This window comes from Vanellus vanellus, assembly GCF_965231255.1.
Source record: "Vanellus vanellus genome assembly, chromosome: 2".
In the NCBI taxonomy this organism is placed as follows: domain Eukaryota; kingdom Metazoa; phylum Chordata; class Aves; order Charadriiformes; family Charadriidae; genus Vanellus; species Vanellus vanellus.
The window spans coordinates 98,608,279-98,626,940 of NC_138906.1; the positions used below are offsets into that span (position 1 = coordinate 98,608,279).

The window sequence follows — 18,662 nt, forward strand, 5'->3', positions numbered from 1 at the left end:
GGAGTACTGCATCCAGCTCTGGAGTCCCCAACATAAGAAGGACATGGACCTGCTGGAGTGTGTCCAGAGGAGAGCCACGAGGATAATCCGAGGGCTGGAGCACCTCTCCTATGAGGAGATCTTATTACGGCCTTCCAGTACCTACAGGAGAGCTGGGGAAGGACTTTTTACTAGGGCATGTAGCGACAGCACAAGGGGGAATGGCTTTAAACTAGAAGAGGGCAGGTTCAGTTTAAACATTAGGAAGAAGTTTTTTACTCTGAGGGTGGTAAGGCACTGAAACAGGTTGCCCAGAGAGGTTGTTGAGGCCCCACACCTGGACGTGTTCAAGGCCAGGCTGGACGTGGCCTTGGGCAACCTGGTCTAGTGGGAGGCGTCCTGCCTATGGCAGGGGGGTTGGAATTCGATGATCTCCAAGGTCCTTTCCAACCTAAACTGTTCTATGATGATTTTATGAGACAGAAGCAAGAAGTTGTCTTTCTCCACAGCGGCTTCTTTAAAGTTTCACTGATTTTCTCAAAGTGTGTCCTGTGATAGTAAGGGTTAGTTATACTTTTCATGTTAAAAATAACAGGAAATGCTTGTTAAAAACCACATAGCTTAAGAAAATAACTCCAACAAAATTCAGAAATGCAGTTTCTCAAAATTAAAATATCTCTCCCTCTACTGAAGTAAAATACAGCCAGTGAGAGACCAAGCACAAGCCCTTCCTCTCCCTCTGCTCTCACCCCCTTCCTCAGGGATCAGGGGAATACCTGGAGCTCCCCAGCTGCCATGCAAGCCAACTAATTTTGCAGACATGCCAGGGCAAGATCCTAAGCCTTCAAGCAGTTTTGGCCTTGTCTAGAGCCCCACTCTGATGTCCTTGCTGCCCACAGCAGCAGCAGGATTGCACAGCTGGGTCAGTAAGACAGCCATTCTGCCCATCCAAGGCTGGTTGTTAGACAGGCTACGGAGACACCCAACCCGCAGGGGTTAAAGAAAGAACATGCAGCAGTGTCTCAGCACACGGAGGATTCAGCAAAAGGTATTAAAGTAGTTACTGTCACACTAAATCATGCTGACAATTTTATTTTGTTGGACAGAGAAGACTGAGAATATTAAACCATATTGAAATGAAATGGCCATAAACAAATTTTCCACTAATGAAAAGTTCTAGAGGGAGAGGAAAGCGCGTGCCTGGAGGGGGAGAGAGAACAGACTCATTATGTTTTAAAAGTGGCACAGATAAAGACTTCACCATTATCTAATAGTGCAACAGCAAAATGTTCTTTAAGAATGCTGTATACTTCAGCTATGTGGGATTCGCCCCAGTTGGCTTTAGGCACTTACCAGAGGCATCTAATCCCGCAGCATGGTTGCCTTAGGCTCTCTCTATTGGAGAGAGACACCTCCAAGTCAGCAAAGCATAATCTATATGGGGATCGTTGCCACAGCCTGCTCTCACGATGAGGAAAGCACAGATAATAGCAGAGAAACTGGTAGAGAAAGCAGAGTGGCTACAGCCTCCTCGCAGAGGAGCAGGGGGAAGACAGCTAACTTGGCCCCAGTTGTCACCCAGTCAGCTGGGAGCTGCTGGGTTTTCACGTTCACTGGAGCCGGGGGATTCAGTAAATGTGCAGCTTAAAGGTTTTGTCTCTCTTTTTTCCACTGCTGGAGCCTCCCTCACCCACATCTCACCACCAGATATGTCCCCATCACGCTGAGAAGAACAGAGAAACTCTGCACGGGGACTGTGAGGACAGGGCGAGAAGGGAGGGAGTTGGAGGGAACAAAACTCGTCTTGGAAAGATGCATGCTACTGTACCTGAGGAAAGGCAGTTCAGGTGGGAGGCATCGAGTGGGAGAAAGAAACCCACAAAGCAACAAAGCTGGAAGAGACCTGGAAGTGGCTGCAGTCAGCAGGCTAAGTGCTACAAATCTAAAGTACCATTAGCCACACACGCAGGCCAGCGAAGGCTCTGGGCTACACAACAGCCAGCCTGGCTCAGCAGTGGGCTACTGCTCCTCACCACACTGATCGCTGCTTCAGCTACACACGTGGCGCTCAGCTTCAGGTCCTACATTAGCAACAATCTACTGACAGGCTGGAGAGAGGGGTGACAAAACCAACAGTGATTAACAGGGGATTTTCAAGGTAAGAGTCAATAAATTAAATAAAATTTGTGTGCCGTGAAATGATTTTAGTGGGAGATATAACAATGACCCATCTATGTGAAGGGATAAAAGAAAAAGAATTAAAAATGAATACAAACAAATCACACATTTAGACTGAAGGAAAGATGAAAGAAAGCAGAATAAATATTGGAACAACTTCCTACAGATTTATCTGCTCAGTCTTACCCTGCCGGTTCATATGTGTTCCCATCACTGTGCTACCTTGTGAGCAGTAACCTCTGGAATAGTCTCCCCAAGCAAATGAGAGCCATTATCTCCCTGTCAAGCATTAAATACAATACCACAGGTTGCAAGTACACTACAAGAGTGAAAAATAGCAGGACTATTATAAAAAGAGGGCCCAGACCACCTTATGGGCTAAAATTATTGGTACTTAGAGTCATCATACAAAGAATAAAATGACTCTACTGTTACACACTGGCTGTACCAAAGCAGGCTATAAATAAATGGCAACCATGATTCTGTTAGAGCACATTGGAGATATGGGCAGAAAAGTGATCCACAGACTTGGTCAGTCACTTCTGGGTGGAAATGGTTCTTGCTTTCATACAAAGCCAGGTGAATGACAGTGAAAACTCCAAAAATGACACAAAGTAAAATGTAGGATTTAAAGGTGAATGTCACCCTGGCACCAACCTTGGCAAGAGACTATAAATCTCAGTGAGAAATGGGTGCCTTGGCTGTCATTTTTGTCTGAGAAAACTTCTTTCTGACTCTCTGAAGTATGTCAGGGCAGGTATTATCGACAGGGAAACATACTAATGGATATGCACTTGTCTGAACAATGTGGTACTAGCAAGAAAAAAAATGAAGAACATACTCAGAAGAGCAGAATAAAGCAATCAAAAGGCCCGACAGAGCTGCACCTCTGAAAATGCGAAGGATAAATGAAGAAGGTTTGGACAAGACTTCACACCGTGTCTGCAAGCAAGAGGGACAGGCAGAAAGGGAGAGAGATGGAAAGGAACTGAATTACTGGAAATAATTAGTTCTGAAGCACTTGGTAATTTAAATGTTGTGAGAGAACGCTGTCTATGCAACTGTACTGAAAAAATTTCAGGTGTAAAGTGCTCCACATAGCACTGAAATGACTTAACAATACCTTTTCAAAGAAAGGTTATAGAGGGAAGAGTGGAAAATAGCCATGTCTGTACCAATGAGCCAGTCCGGAATCCCTAAGAAGAGACTAGATTGTGTTTGGTATCTGAAACACACACAAAAAATCGCACAAAACTAGTGGAAGTACCCAAATGCACATTTGACAAACCTATTCCAGACAAAAGAAATCAACTGGTCAGACTTAATTTTATGGAGAGTGCACAGACAGCTGGAGAGCTGGAGAGGACAACAACTGCAATGGACAAACGAAAAAGAGACTGGAGTTACAGATCCACTCATATGGATTTCTAGTAAAGGGTGAAATATCTGAATATAGATTCCCTTGTTTTGCTCTAACTGCTGAAAATGTGGGCACATATATTATTAATGTTTAAGACATACAGGCTAAGTAAACGTTAGACCCCAGGGAAATGATGAACACCATTGAGCCACATGCAAACTTGGCATTAATAATGACTTTTGTGGAATACAAACCTGTTCCAGCATTCAGTCCTAATAGCAATGTTAGCAAAATAAATAATTTGCACCCCCAAGTAGCAAAGGCCTTTCTGTAATACTTTCCATATTTTTTTTCTTTTTTCACCCCTCAGCCAGCAGAGAATAAAAAGGGTTTTGATGAATCCAAAGAAACCCAAACATCATGAAATATTTGCCTGCTAGTGCAAGTATTTAAATAATGTCTGGTCCTTAGTTTAATTCATACTAATTTCCACTGAAGACTCTACCCCTCTGGTCTCACAGCTGGAAGGAGGAGGAGAGCTGTAAGATGGGAAGCTCTTTGGCCAGGGCATTTCATGTCAGACTCCTATTCCTTTACCTTTGCAGCGATAACAGTCTCTTCAGGCTTCATGATGTGGAGAGATGCTCTAGTCAGTAAATTTCCAAATCTGTCAGTTCATTACTCCTTCCTGGAGCATCCACGTTATGACTGCACATAGGGAGTCACTGTCTTCTCTCTGCCCATCCCAAGAGCAAGCTAGGGAACTACCCAGGGCTGTACATCATAGCCTGGGCTTTCTTTGCCCACAGCTGGTAGCAGAATTTGTCCCTGAAGTTACCATTCAGCAGCTCGGGGGATGCACGCAGGTGTCTCTGCCTAGAGGTTTGACGCCAATAATGAAGGGGAGAAATGGATATTGTTTACCAACCTTCTGCCTGAATGACCATGATATTTTGCTTCAGATCAATTGAGGGATTTACAAGACACAACCTCGGCTCCTGCTTCTGAGTCATGCAGACTCCATTCTGGTTTACAACCATCCAGTTTCGGTCATACAGCAAACCCTGGTTTCCTACTGGCCATTCTGTAACCTGGGAAAGCACCATGACAAAAACGTTAGCCGCATTAATAGATTCACGCTGAAAAGAAAAGAGAGTGAAAAGAAACCCTTAATGAAATACTTTGAAATCAGGAAAACTTGTGCAAGCCAATGTCAGCCTTTAATAAGAGAGACCTTAATTGCAAATCTAAGGTAAAGATATCACTGCACAAAGCTGACAAAACAAAATGGAGTTACTATAATTTGTTACATATTATCATACACTTTGATTTAACAGAGCTATAAGAATAGAGTAAATAATATCTGAAACACTCTGAAAACTGTTTTGAGTTTTATACTCATCCATTTTTAGGATAACTCCCCCCAACAATTTTCTTTTAGTTTACAAAGCATAGAGATTTCATGGGAGTTGCATGAATTAAGGTGAAACCAAACAAATAAAAAGCAAGAAAAATATGAATTTCAAAATTCTGAAAAAGCTTATTTTTCATAAAACTGGAATCACTTTATCAATGAATCCATTTGAGGAAACCTCCACCACTGAGGCTTCTGGTTTAGCTAGGAGCATGATAGTTTCTCCAGATCCCCTTACAACAAAACACATTGTCTGCTCTGCTATCTGTTCTTCCATTACTTCTGTAACACTCTTTACATCCAATAGCCTATACAAGCATATTGTCCTTGCTTTCATGTACATTTTTTCTGGTGAAAAGAACATCTGTTACTGATGCTACACAGATGGTAATCTTGAAATCCAAAAAAGAGAGCAATTTTAGTAATGCCTTTGGGTGATATTAATAACTGCTTTCTCCTTCAGAATGTTAAAATATTAATACCATTCTTCTAACATAAAGTTGGGCATTTAAACATATTGCTTCAGCTCATGTATGCTTTCTAGTCACAGTTGAATATGGAGAAAAGTTAACTACAGCTGAACTTTGCTGAATTCTCATAGAGCAGCTTAGCACAGCTCACATGAATTAACTGGCAAAAGACTTTAGCAAAAATTATTGAGAAAAAGACATGTCAGGCACAGCCTGATGCTCTGAGGAAAAGCATGGCTGGAAGCACCGGTTAGATTAATTACAAATCACATTTTTATTTAGCACGTGCTCTATCCAAAACCCCATAGAATCCACAACATCCCATTCTTATAAACTTTTCCGGGTTTTATAGGAGCCTGCAGCAGTAGCTTGACACTGACGGCCTGACTAGAGAAAGCTGAGGGCAGGCACTCTGGAACTGAAAATTTAAACCATTAGAGCTGAACGCCAAATAATTTGGCCACAGTGCTATTAACTGTATTGAATACAGACAATACACGGAAAAATTTTAAAGAGAAGAAATCTATTTAATCAACCTACTTGATTTATAATATTCTTTGGCAGTTTTTTAGGTGAGTGTAGATGAAAAAATCAGTCAAAAATTGAAACTGTAGGTCTGACAGCATCATCTGAAACCATGTCGTCCAAGCACCTCAAACTGTCAGCACCTAAATGATGTGAACCTTTGCCATGTGTTTTTAGGAGAGGAATCATAGCCCAAAACTGCAGTATCAGCTGAAGAACAGACTTTTGTCCTTGCTGGAAATTATTCTTTGGAGAGGCCAGTATTTTTTTGTTATCCTGTATAATTAGATTACAAAATGCATTTGGAACAGCTGGTGATCATCTGAGAACTGCAAGAATTTCCTGCTAACAAATCTCCCTTCCAAAATAGAAGTTCACTAATCTGTAATACATCCCCCCATGGATCCAACAGATCTTTACAGGATTTGCAAGATATAAAGAGCAGAATAAACTAAAAGAGCAGAATTAACTAAAAGAGCAGGAAAATAGAAAAAAAAAAAAAAAAAAAAACAAACCAAAGACAATGATTCCTAGCTCCCAACCGTAACATTCAGTTGTTTTGGTTCCACTTCAGGACAGCAATCTTATTCAGGAAACAGCTTAAGTGTTTGCTTACCCTTCACTGAAGGCAAGAGGTTTTATGAGCAAAACAAAACATTCTCTCTTTAATCAGTGCTTCAGCTAATTCTTACATGCTGATAGGCATTGTGGGGAAAGCCCAGCTAACTAGGTAGCAGATATTTGGAAATAATCAACACCTTCTATTCTAAATACCCCTGGTAGGTCCAAAATAATGGCAAGTCATCTCATGCTACGGTCTGAGATGCAGCAGACAACTACAGGTCTTCAGCCCTTTCTCCCCCCTTCCTCTGGGTATTTGCCATTTAACAAGAATCATACATACACGTGCCCAGCAGTGAGTCCCTGTCCTCTCATGGATGTCCCCTGTACACTGTCAGGTGCCCTATTTCCCCTCCACTTTTCAACTTACTGCATTTCATATGTTGCTAGGACCCCAGTAAATAAAGTTGCAACAACAAAATAACTGTCTACCCTGCCTGAGACAGAGAGTCACCGATGATCATGAAACAGTCAGAGCTGGTTTGTTGCTCATACTGATACAGCATGGAAGAACATATACATTCCTATTCTTAGTACCTCGGCTTGCAACCTGTGCAGACCGTCTCCCACCATTATTTCAAAGAGGCTGAAGGGATTGTTAAAAGATTACAAGCAACTGAATTAGAGCAGTTCAAGCAAAGTGCCTGCTCTGCTTTCATCTGAGACATGAGAAGAGTGGTTCAATTCGGCTCCCTCAGATTGTGTCTGAGATGTCTGCCCAAGGCTAGCAGATATGACGCAGGCTGTAAAGATGATCCGCATCCTGGTAGACCAGCAGCAGGAGGTCAGGCAGGGCACTCAAATGTCACTAAATACCTATATTCAGACAACCAATACAGTGAGGTAAAGCAACCGATGAAGTTTACTGCGAAGTAAAATAACACAGGTTAGCATACATTGCAGTGAGCAATACTGTATTACATAGCTTCTAACTTGATTCCCTGAAGTTGTCTGATCATCTCCGACTACTGAGAAGAACTAGAAGGCGGAGGACAGAAAGAAAGCAGGGACGGCATGATTTTACTGATAAATGCTAGCATACACCTTCATTGTCAGCATGGCAGGCGGGCTAATCATCCAACATAAGGTCTTCTCTACCTGTCATAAGCAAGGATTGTTGCATAGTACAGACAGTACATGGTATTGTCCTATCTGCTTTCGCCCATTTTTCTTACTGTAATGTAAAAATATCCATTGCAAAAACGTGTTTCTTAGGTTGGGTTTTTTTTTTTTTTTTTTTCAGAATTTTCTTTAAAACATTTTGGGCTGCATTTCTGCATAGTTCACAGTAATGTCATCATAACGGCTAACATAATGTTCGAACACATTAAAGAAATCACTGAATAGGTTTTAAATTATGCAAGTTTAAAAACGTTAGTGGTCTACACATAATTTATCCACTGATCACTAGGAATTTGCATTGTATTTTAAATTAAAAGCTAATTTTTCTTCTGTGTTGAGATACAATTTTTATACTCTGAAACCTACTGCAAGAATAATAAAGTTATTAATGTTTAAAGTCCTAACCTTTTTCACTGGGCACATTGCATTATGTAATTATGCAAAATTCATTGACATGAGAGATGTTCATGTTTAAAAATGCATGTTTAAAACACACTTTTATGTTGGAAAAGAAGAAAAGAAGTGGTCTGAGATAGAGGTTACTCCTCTTCTCTGCTTCTCCCCATTTAAAAAAAACAACTGCAGGGCAAAGAAAGCATATTTACAAACTGAGTTAGAATATTCTGTGCTCCACTTCTTGCGCCATGTGTACTAAAACCGTGGAACGACACTGAACAGAGACCTTCCCATGGCCAGAAACACTTTAAAACGCTCTAGGAACTAACCGACCTGCAGTGAGCTGATGATCCTCATGCCAAGCTTCATCCTCCCAGCTGCCAAAGCACTCTGCGCTCTCATTTCCCTGGAGGTCAAGCACCTCCCATACTAAAACACTTAGAATAGAACAGAGAAATCAGAGTTTAGGAGACGAGGAGATTATGTGGCTCTAAAGAGGAGATCAAACAGCTGTGAGTTTGTACTCACATCCTCATCGAATTTGTCCTCCTGACACTAATCAAGTCATCTCTCCTGCAACCAGTAAGTCAGTGGGCAGGTTTCACTGGCAGATGGGCTGGGTCCTGCAGGCACAGTTATTTGGAATTTTCCACTGCAAATATTATTTTAGGCAAACACAAGTGATCATGTGCTTACAATGAAGCCTATTTACTACACATGCTAAAGGCCTGACCTCCCATACCAGCTGGAGGGCTACACTTGAACTTACAAATCTATAACATTCTGATCTCAAGTATCCAAGTATCACAAGATGAGAGAATTTATTGCTACCCAATATCTGAGCCACTTTCACCTTTTCACATCATCTAGCTTAGAGCTACCCTGTTGATAAAAATGGAGATGAATTTTTTAATTGGGAAAATACTTTCCAACTACTCCAAAGCATCTAAAGGTGCTTTAGATTTAAAGCATGAAACTGATTTTGAATTCTTGGTTTCTAACCAAAGACCAAGGAAACTACAAGCTACATATTTATTACTTCAGAAGTTTATGAGTTTATAAAAGTAAGGAGACACCATAATTTTAAGTGTTTAGTCTGTATGATAAAGACCGCTAAGACAATGGCAAAGGAATAATTTTCTGTAGAATTCAGCCTTTTCACGATAGAGCCTGGAGATGCTGGTATAATCAATATTTTAGAAGGTAAAATGATTTTCAGGATTTGATTCCATTTAATTGTGGTAAGGTTTCTCTAGTATATCTTGCTTCAAACTCCAGTGCATGTGGCATGGGTTATTTTCCCCTTTCAAGACGCTACAGGCTGAAGTTGCAGTAATGACGTACATAGATTTGTGGAGGGTGGTGCACTCTGCAGTTAGCAATGGTATGGGTTCTGGCAGAGATGGCTTCCTATTCCTATTCTGCTCTTACTCATTGGGAAGAGACCAAGTCACTGCTTGATTTAGAATGGGATTAACTGGGTTTTAAAGGTCATTACAAATGGTGGGCTGTAAATCGCTATTTTTGCCTCTTCTACAGGCAATGAGATTGGCAGATCTTTCACAGGCTGGTCATAAATGTACAACAGGTCTAGAAGTGCCACTCGGACTGTTGGGAAGAAAAAAATGAAGAATGCCTGGTGGACAGGAAGAAGATCACAAAAGTAAACATGTTTACTTTGGGGATTTACTTAAGTATAGAAAATCGTACTTATGTATCTTCTATGAACTAAGCGGAAATGCACAAAAAATGCTCTTTGAGAAGAGCAGGAGAAGGATTAAATGCTATTTATAGTGAACTTCCAGTCCCTTCCAATACTTTATACTAAATCCAGTATATATTTAATTGTATATTACTCTTTGGCAATACAGGCTCTGACGGTGCTTAGCTTACCAGGTTCTAATGTGTCTGATGCTTTGTAATCAAAAAAAAAACCCAAAACACACTACAAAAATGACTTCAGGCATGCAAAACCAAACCTTATAATGTAGTTGCTGTTTTAATATCTATTTTTAAACTATTCAAATCAGCTAGTGTTAGGTGTGTAATCCTAGTTGCCTTGGATTCCTCTTGTAGTCAATGGAAAGGGACAGAAATATCCAGGAACAGTACATTTTTCCTACTGCAGATACCTGTTTGTCCTGGTTTGACGTAAAACAGAAACAACTTTCTGTTCAGTAATTTTACTTTTTAGCTAAGTCTCTTCTAACTAACTGAACTCCCTGAAATTAACAGCACATTTTTGAGCCTGTAGTCCACTCCCAGAGTGATAAAACCTGATTATTTATAATTTATGCCCAGGCATGGTATGCAGGGAGGCTCTTGTTTATACTTATTGCTGTAACACCCAAGGACAGATAACTTTGTCGTGTGCCCTGATGGAGGGTCGGAAGCAGAAAAGCGTAGAGAGGTCCCACCTGCGGGGAGGAGCGGACAGGACAGGTGACCCAAAACCAACCAACAGGGTATTGCATCCCATCTGCCTCATGCTCAGTATACAAGCTGAGGGATCAAAGGGTCACCTCTCTTTCTGCAATGGCCGATGTCTGAGGAGGACTCTGTCTGTTCATCTGCCTTTGATCCTGATCTGTGCATTCCTGAACCCAGATCTGGAATCCAGCTCCCGTCTCCTGCTGACTCCAGTCTGGGACTTTCCCAGCACCTGCCAGTGACATGATTGTCATCCTGGGAGCTTGATACAGTTTTGTATATATTTCATTTTTTAATTTTTATTTTATCAATTTATTAATATTTTCATTACATTAGTTTAGTTTTTTTCCAAACTTAGAAGTCTCTCCTTGGAGAGAGAGGTGAGGGAGACCATCGTTTAGTGGCCAGTCCTGCCCAAACCACGACACTATTTTATGATAAAATAAATTAGCAGGTATCCATCTCTTACTGCTTACAGAATAATATCTTACAGCATAATAACTTTAGAGGGGTCAGTTGAGGTAAGACGAACCCTGCTTTTACACTGGGCTTATTAACACATGCCTGGCACAAGAAGTATGCATGAGGCATAGGGATTTTCCCCCTCCATATAAAATTGCAGTTCTGTCTGCCAGGGAGTACCAGTTTTGTATGAATTTATCACCTAGAGTCATTTCCCCTCACAGAGCTTGAAGAGAAGAAACCTGGCTCAGCTTGTGGGGAAACATAAGCTTTCTTTCATGCCTAGGTACGTCTTACCTGCTCCTGGGCACAATCACTTCAAAGCTTTCCTAGCACTGAATGTTGTGGTACGTATCTCACAACAGCAGCCCGCACATTAAAAATAGAATTTAACCCCAAAGGGCCCCAAATACTGCTACAACATATTTCAGCAGCTTCTGTAGCGGGCTTCTGTAATACAGGTATAGTAACTGCAACACTTTAACAAAGGTTAAAATCTTTCCACATGAAATGTGGGATTACTTTGATTTTATAAACAGTTTGATTTAGCGGGAGGTTAATACGGGGTGGAAATTGTTTGTTCGGGTCTCATTTAATGCTCAAAATTGTGCCTCTGAATTAAAGACATCATAAGCCAAACCAAATTTAAAAATACAGATGTTTTGTTGATCATTTAACAGTGTTTGCCTTAATTGCTCAGCCTCTTTTTGCATTAAGAAAAAAAGAATAAATCATGATCAAATCAGCTGAGAAGCGGTATTTTAAATGCGGGTGATTTGTCACTGGATTTGACCCCAATTTTCACTCAGATGTGAGACAATGATATATACCAGCAAGTTTTCATAGGGAAAGTTATACCGTTATTGACACTCATTAAATCAATTCCCAGTATGGTACTAAGCAGAGTCACATTCTAGGTCATGTGTGGGCCATACACCTATTTCATCATGCATTATTTAAAAAAAAAAGTCACAGCTAAGGTGACGATATTATTAACTTGGTAAAAAAGCAATTAAAATCTTCAAAGAGTGAACTTTCAAATAGTGCAGCAACACTTAAATGTCATATTTCTGTTGCAAATGTATTTTTAATGATAACATTTCTTTGTAATGTAAATCAGCCTCCTCTCAATTATAACATGTTAATCAAGTTATTTCTCAATTGCTGCCTACCCATCAATGCCTACAAGTCCATCACATGTCATTCTGTAAAAGCATACTAATTACTTGATTATATTTTAGTGAAGTTTTGCAAATCCAACTATTTACTTCAAGACCGCACCTAAGTCTGCATATTACGTGCAGATTTGTCTGTTGGGAGAGAAGAGGGGAGCAGAAGACACATTTGCATCCTATAACTTCAGCCTAATTGAAAATCCTCCAAAGTACCTTAGCATGCAGGACTTGATCCTAGAAACTGGAGAAAAGGAAAAATGGGTACCCATATACAGCTTCCTAATATCTCATGCACATTCTATTCCTGGTTGACATGTCTGACAGGGGCAAGGAAAAACACAAGGCTGAGATGAATATTTAAGAATGATTCAAAGCATATACCTCAAATGCAGAGCAGGATTTGATTGGGTAGAGGTAAATGTTGGTGACAGTGATGGGCTTGCCACCTCTTCTACATGTTGGTACTGCAGTCTCAGAAACAGCTGCCCTTATGCTTTCTGCCTCAGCCTCTGGTGGCTGCCAGTTGACGGTCGTCTTTGTCACAGATGAATTATTCCTGAGTTTTCTGTCTGAGATGTGCGGTATTGGAGACAATTTATCTGCATTGTTAAAGGAAGGGTGGTCATCCAGGACAGACTCTGTCGCCAACTTTGTAACAGAGGACTGGAAGGGAATTTCAGTGTCCGACTTGGAGAGTCTGGTGGCTATGATGAATTTCAAAAAAGTCTGTGCATCTTCAAAAGAAGACATGTAGCCAAAGGATATTCTCACAGAACCAGTGGGATGTCCATCAACTAGGTCTATATCATCTCCACAGACATGGCCAGCCTAGTTCGAAATAGGAAGAAAACGAGAGAGCTATTACAACAGACTTTGCTTTATTTCCCTCTAGTTTTACTTAGTTATTCACAAGTTTCTTAATTCTAACTTGAAAAACTGTTTTCAAAAATACAAAGTTAACTCAAGAATACAAAGAGAAAATGTAGAAAAAAACCCCAACTATCTTATTACTTACTCAAGCTGGGGAGAAGATCGTTTTGAGATGCTTGTCCTATTCTACCCTAAGGCAACAGACACTTCTCAAAAACATGTCAAGAATCAGAAGAAGATTTTATGTCCCAGGATGGCCTGTTAGCTAGGGCAGTCTCCAGGTATATTCCAGTCTCATCTGCATAGTTCACAGGGATTTAAACCGGAATATTACATTCAGATAAGTGAACACATCATGTTCTGTGATTTTTCTGGGGCAGTTTTCTTGATATTTGCTGTCAGAAGAGTTTCATTTTATACTATCAGTGGCTTATTCATGGCTTGTGTTAAACAGTCCAATGGACAGCTATAAAGCTGAGAACTGGTCTGGGATATTAGCAAAGCAGAGACTTGGTTCTAGAGCTCCAACACCCAAAGTGACTTCCCTCATCATTGGGATATGCAGTAAATCTGTCTTGCTGATCCAGTCAACACATTGAGGGAGGTGATTCTACCCCTCTACTCTGCTCTCGTGAGACCCCACCAGGAATATTGCATCCAGCTCTGGAGTCCTCAACATAAGAAAGACGTGGACCTGTTGGAATGGGTCCAGAGGAGGGCCATGAAGATGATCAGAAGGCTGGAACACCTCTCCTATGAGGACAGGCTGAGAGAGTTGGAGTTTTTCAGCCTGGAGAAGAGAAGGCTCCAGGGAGACCTTATAGCAGCTTTCCAGTATCTGAAGGGCACCTACAAGAAAACTCGTGAGGGACTTTTTACTAGGGCATGTAGTGATAGGCCGAGGCGGAATGCTTCAAACTGGAAGAGGGCAGGTTTAGATTAAATATAAGGAAGACATGTTTCACTATGAGGGTGGTGAGGCACTGGAACAGGTTGCCCAGGGAGGTGGTAGATGCCCCATCCCTGGAAGTGTTCAAGGTCAGGCTGGATGGGACTTTGAGCAACCTGGTCCAGTGGAAGGTGTCCCTGCCCATGGCAAGGGGGTTGGAACTAGGTGATCTTTAAGGTCCCTTCCAACTTAAACCATTGTATGATTCTATGATTGTTTTCAGGATGGAGCACTTCCCCCTAGCACTTCCTCCTTTGAAGAGCACAGGTTGCCACTCATGAAAAATCTTGTTGAACAAGGCTTCGAATACCCTAATATGTGGCATCCACACAGATAGCCCTCCATCTGATATATCTTTCATACAGCACTCTCTGGAAACCTCTCCCGTAGAGTACAAGTTTCTCCTTCAGCAAGTGGGTCAGTGAACGCTGCCACTTATCTCTAGTGAGATAAGTTAGAGACCCTCTTTGCTCATCCATCTAACAGTAGCTCACCAATGGACACAAGATTTAGTCCTACGTCAGTATCCTTATTCCTGTAAGTGTAGTAGCTTTTTTTTTTTTCTCAGAATTTCATTTATTTATGCATTTCTGTTACATAAAAAGGGTCGTGTGAATAGATTATTTACATGAGGGCTTTTTAAAGTAAGAAATGTCACAGTTCAATGAACACAAAACCCATTTGTGCAAGGAGAAAAAAACAAAAAACAAAAAACAAAAAACAAACCCTCTATGTCAAAGCATGCAATACAGTAGTAAATATTTTAATGCAGTTTGATATAGTTTTATTCCTTGACAATAGAGCACAAGCAACATTTGCAAAATTAGGTTGCATCTGTTAATATACATGTAACTCTTCTGCCAAGTATTGATTGATTTACTGAGGAGAGAGGTTCCTGCTGTGTAAATAAGTGAGTTCCTACCTAACATCCTAAGAAAACTAACCACATTTCTCCAGGGACCCTTGAGGACAGGAAGTTCTCCCTCACAAGCAGTTTGAACACAGAAAACTGCATCAGGGAAAGAAGAATAGAGTCAGTTCCCTGGGAAAACGCAAACCCAAAGTTTATGTGCAAGTAACTTGATAAAATTTGCCTTCCCCTACATGGTAATGTTGTCAATAAATCAACTAGATCCATCTAAAAGGACTGATGAGAATGTCCCAAAATAATGACTGCTTGACTCCACCACCTCATCATAAGTGATTAAATGTCACTTTATAATTTTGGGTTTTGCCTATCCCTGTTTAAATCGTCAGCTTTTTTAACATGATACAGACCTATAAGAGGCCACCCTACTCCTTAGCAAAATCCTCCTTATATAAGGAGATCCAAGAGCGTTGCAGCTGGTCATTTGGCATTTTGCACTTCAGCAGAAGGGCAGAGCTTTTTTTCCTTTCTTAAGAGTTTCCTGGGGAACCTGCTCTCCCTCAAAAATTCAAGCATCACTCACCTGCTCTGAGGCAGCTTGTGCATGAGGAGACTATGGACATGGAGCTTTCCCTGGTAAATCAAAGCACCATTTTGCCAAGGAAGGTATTAAAGAGCTCTCCCCCTTTAAGAACCAGTCTTGCATATAAATGTGTTTGCAAAAGTTTCCTAAATGTCTCTGTGAAATTATAATGGACCTATAATGTAAATACAGCCATTATAGTTTTTATCTTTTGAAGAATACCATTAATAAAATTTTGGATTTTTCTGTATTAATTTACTTTAATTTCAAACTCTAAGAAATATGCAGACATGAAGCCTCCCCCACTTCATTGTAATATAGTCTGCTACACATCTTTTAATGACTATTTATGGAAAATATTAGTCGTCTACAAAGCAGTCTTTATTTTCATGTTCTAACAGTCTAACACACCAGTTATCTAGGTAGATGTCATCTAAATTTACTTCACTCTCTGAGATTCACTATCTATTCTCATTTATTGTTGCTTGTCCAATCTGTGTGTGCCTTTTAAACTGTAACATCCAACAGGAATAGGTCTATAATACTTGAATGTTATTAAGTACAATTAAGGATACTTAAGGAACAACAGGAAATGAATTGTCCAGGAACTTCTGTTCTGCAGGAAGTTTGGATTTCATGTAATTCCAAATCAGAACAAGAAGCCACAATTTCTTATTTTCCAATGAAATAAAAACAAACAACACATACTGCATTGGGTCCATCAAATTATTTTGTTTCAACACTTCATTTCAATGTATTGAAGCTCAGTTCATTTATTTCTTTAACAGGGCAACTGAGTTGACATGTCAGAGAAAGCAAATCAAATTTACCTTCATTCTTAAAGTCGTGGAGACTCAAACCCACAGGACATGATACACCTACCTTTTCACTTAACTACTTAGGGTTGGGTAGGGTTTTTTTTGATACAGAGATAGATTTTCTTCTCCCCTTCAAACCTCCCATCCTTCAGGAAATTCAAATCTGATAGCCAGAAGATGTCTCCCGGGTCACAGAATCCAGGTATTTTCCATGGGCAATATATCACGTAATCTCATTCAGAAACTAACCTGCAGGTTTCTTTGGATGTCCTCATTGCTTATGCCCAAATGCATCTGGCAGGCTCCTGTGTTACAGAAGCAACCTGTACGGACATGTATGTTGTAGAGACTGGCCATCTTGTCCACCTTCCCGATTCAGCAGGAGATAAGACATAGGAGAATGAAAAACAGACATTTTAAATTTGTGGTAAACAAGATACAATGTTTTAAAGGTACAATTGAATTGGAGGTAAATTATTTCTCTAAATTGTTAACAACTCATTGTAGCTTTTAACATTCTCATACACATTTAGGATTTTTCACCCTTGTTTTTCAGCTGAAAGAAAACAGTGATGGAAGAAATGTGTACTTAATGTGCACAAACGTGTGCAGAGAGTACTCAACACACACACAACACACAGCATATCAGTTCAAGTCCTGATCCTGTTAATGATGGTACATATGCTTAATTTTAAACCCACGAACAGCTTTATTCACATCAGTAATGCTAATTACAGGCCTGCAGTCAAGCGTCATTCAGTGTCTCAACAGACTGGTCACCTACAACTGCATCTGCAGAGCCTGAGGAGAGGCCTGGGGCACCTCTTCAGTTAGACTACTGAATTTGTTCTCCAAGGATCTGAAACTGCAAGTCTTCACTACAGAAACCGACTGTATCTGTGGGCTTTTGGCACACAAGTGCTTCAAGAATCAGCCCCTCAGTAAGCAATAACAACTGACAGGGCAGGGACTAAACTGGAATACTTCCTTGAGTCTTCCACATATGACCACCCAGTCCACCGACTCCCTGGTGGACTCACGCTGTGCTGTTCCGCGTCACACCATTTTCTTATTGTCCACCAAATAATGAATGGGCAGAAATACAATACTTGATGACAAACTGGCATGAATAAATTATGTGAAGGAATGAAAAAGATGTGCAAAGAGAACAGAGGCACATGTCTATATGTGCCTCGGAAGGAGATGCATATATGCATGCACCGGGAGGATGGCACTGGCAAGGTGGCACTGCAGAGAAGAGGTATGGATTGTCAGGGTTTCATAGCACAGCTAAGAAACAATGGAAGCACACCATGGGGATCCTCTTAGCACAGCTAAGAAACTATGGAAGCACACTGCAGGGATCTGAAAATGCTTTATGTTGATTTCAAAAAGCAACAACAGCAGCTGGTATGGTTAGCTGAGCAGGTATAGCTACGGCTAGTTATTTTTTCGACAATAAATGATGAACATTCCTGGTCAGGACTGGGAGACAGGACAGACAGATGGTCAGAATGGTAGCATGAAACCTGGCACACCCTATCTCTACCACAGACTTCCAGAACAACCTTGTACAAGCTGCATTAACCTCTCTGTGCTTTTGCTCGTCTTCTGCAAAATGGAGAGCTGAGAGCTCTGAGAAGGACTCTGCTATGTCAGTGACATGATCCTCCTCGCAGGGAGCTCAGGCTCAGCCACATGCAGAGCGATAGCTCAGCCTAAAGGAGCAGAAATGGAAGTGTTGACCATCTCAAACTAACCACTTTCCTAATGGTGAGCCTGTGGTATCGATGTAAACATCCAACCTAGCTTTTCTAGCTGGCTTAATCTCTACTGGTTTTTGGTTTTTTTCAATGTAAATTCTCTTTGTATACAATAATAGCCCAGTATATGTTGCAAATTCTGTCTGGTATAATTCAGCCTATCTTCTACCTCCTATCTTCTGAAATCATCAGTCTTCTGATGTCAGGCTATCTTTTGACATCTCTGAGTTTAACTACATGAGATACCAAGCACCTTTAACTTTACTATCTCAACAGCTTGAAAAAGCATACCCTCTGTTAGAACTTACTCCAGGCTGAAATAATTCAACCTAACTAGTGGTTAGCTCTGCTAAAAGCAGTTCAAACAGCATTCATTTCTTTTTTTTTTTTTTTCATGTGTGGGGCACAAGGTACTCCACACAAAAATGTGCTGTACAGACAGAAGAAACCCTATATTGATATAGTGCGTAATTTCTCAAGTTCACACTTAAATATGTTCTGCCCCACCAGTTCAGTTCAAAATGGTTCAGTTCTCAAATGGAGATACAATCAAAACTTCATATATCCAGACCTGGAAAGCACGAATAGAATCAGTCCTGAGATCCCTACTCCTGATTAATGCCTTGGAGAATATTCTGTGTTCAAAGCATGTTTCTCAAATTGAAGTTACAGTAAAAGG

At 40.6% G+C, this 18,662-nt stretch overlaps 1 protein-coding gene across 1 annotated transcript in view; it reads right to left on the bottom strand.

Annotated features, from left to right (window-relative positions):
• Positions 1 to 18,662, bottom strand: part of MOCOS (molybdenum cofactor sulfurase) — a gene marked incomplete at its 5' end in the record, with an annotated part of 232,069 nt that overhangs the window by 22,079 nt on the left and 191,328 nt on the right. Inside the window, 3 exons of the mRNA XM_082479909.1 lie at positions 4,446 to 4,608; positions 12,514 to 12,960; positions 16,470 to 16,586. Of these exons, the coding sequence (XP_082336035.1) occupies positions 4,446 to 4,608; positions 12,514 to 12,960; positions 16,470 to 16,586 (727 nt within the window). The remainder of the gene's footprint in view (positions 1 to 4,445; positions 4,609 to 12,513; positions 12,961 to 16,469; positions 16,587 to 18,662) is intronic.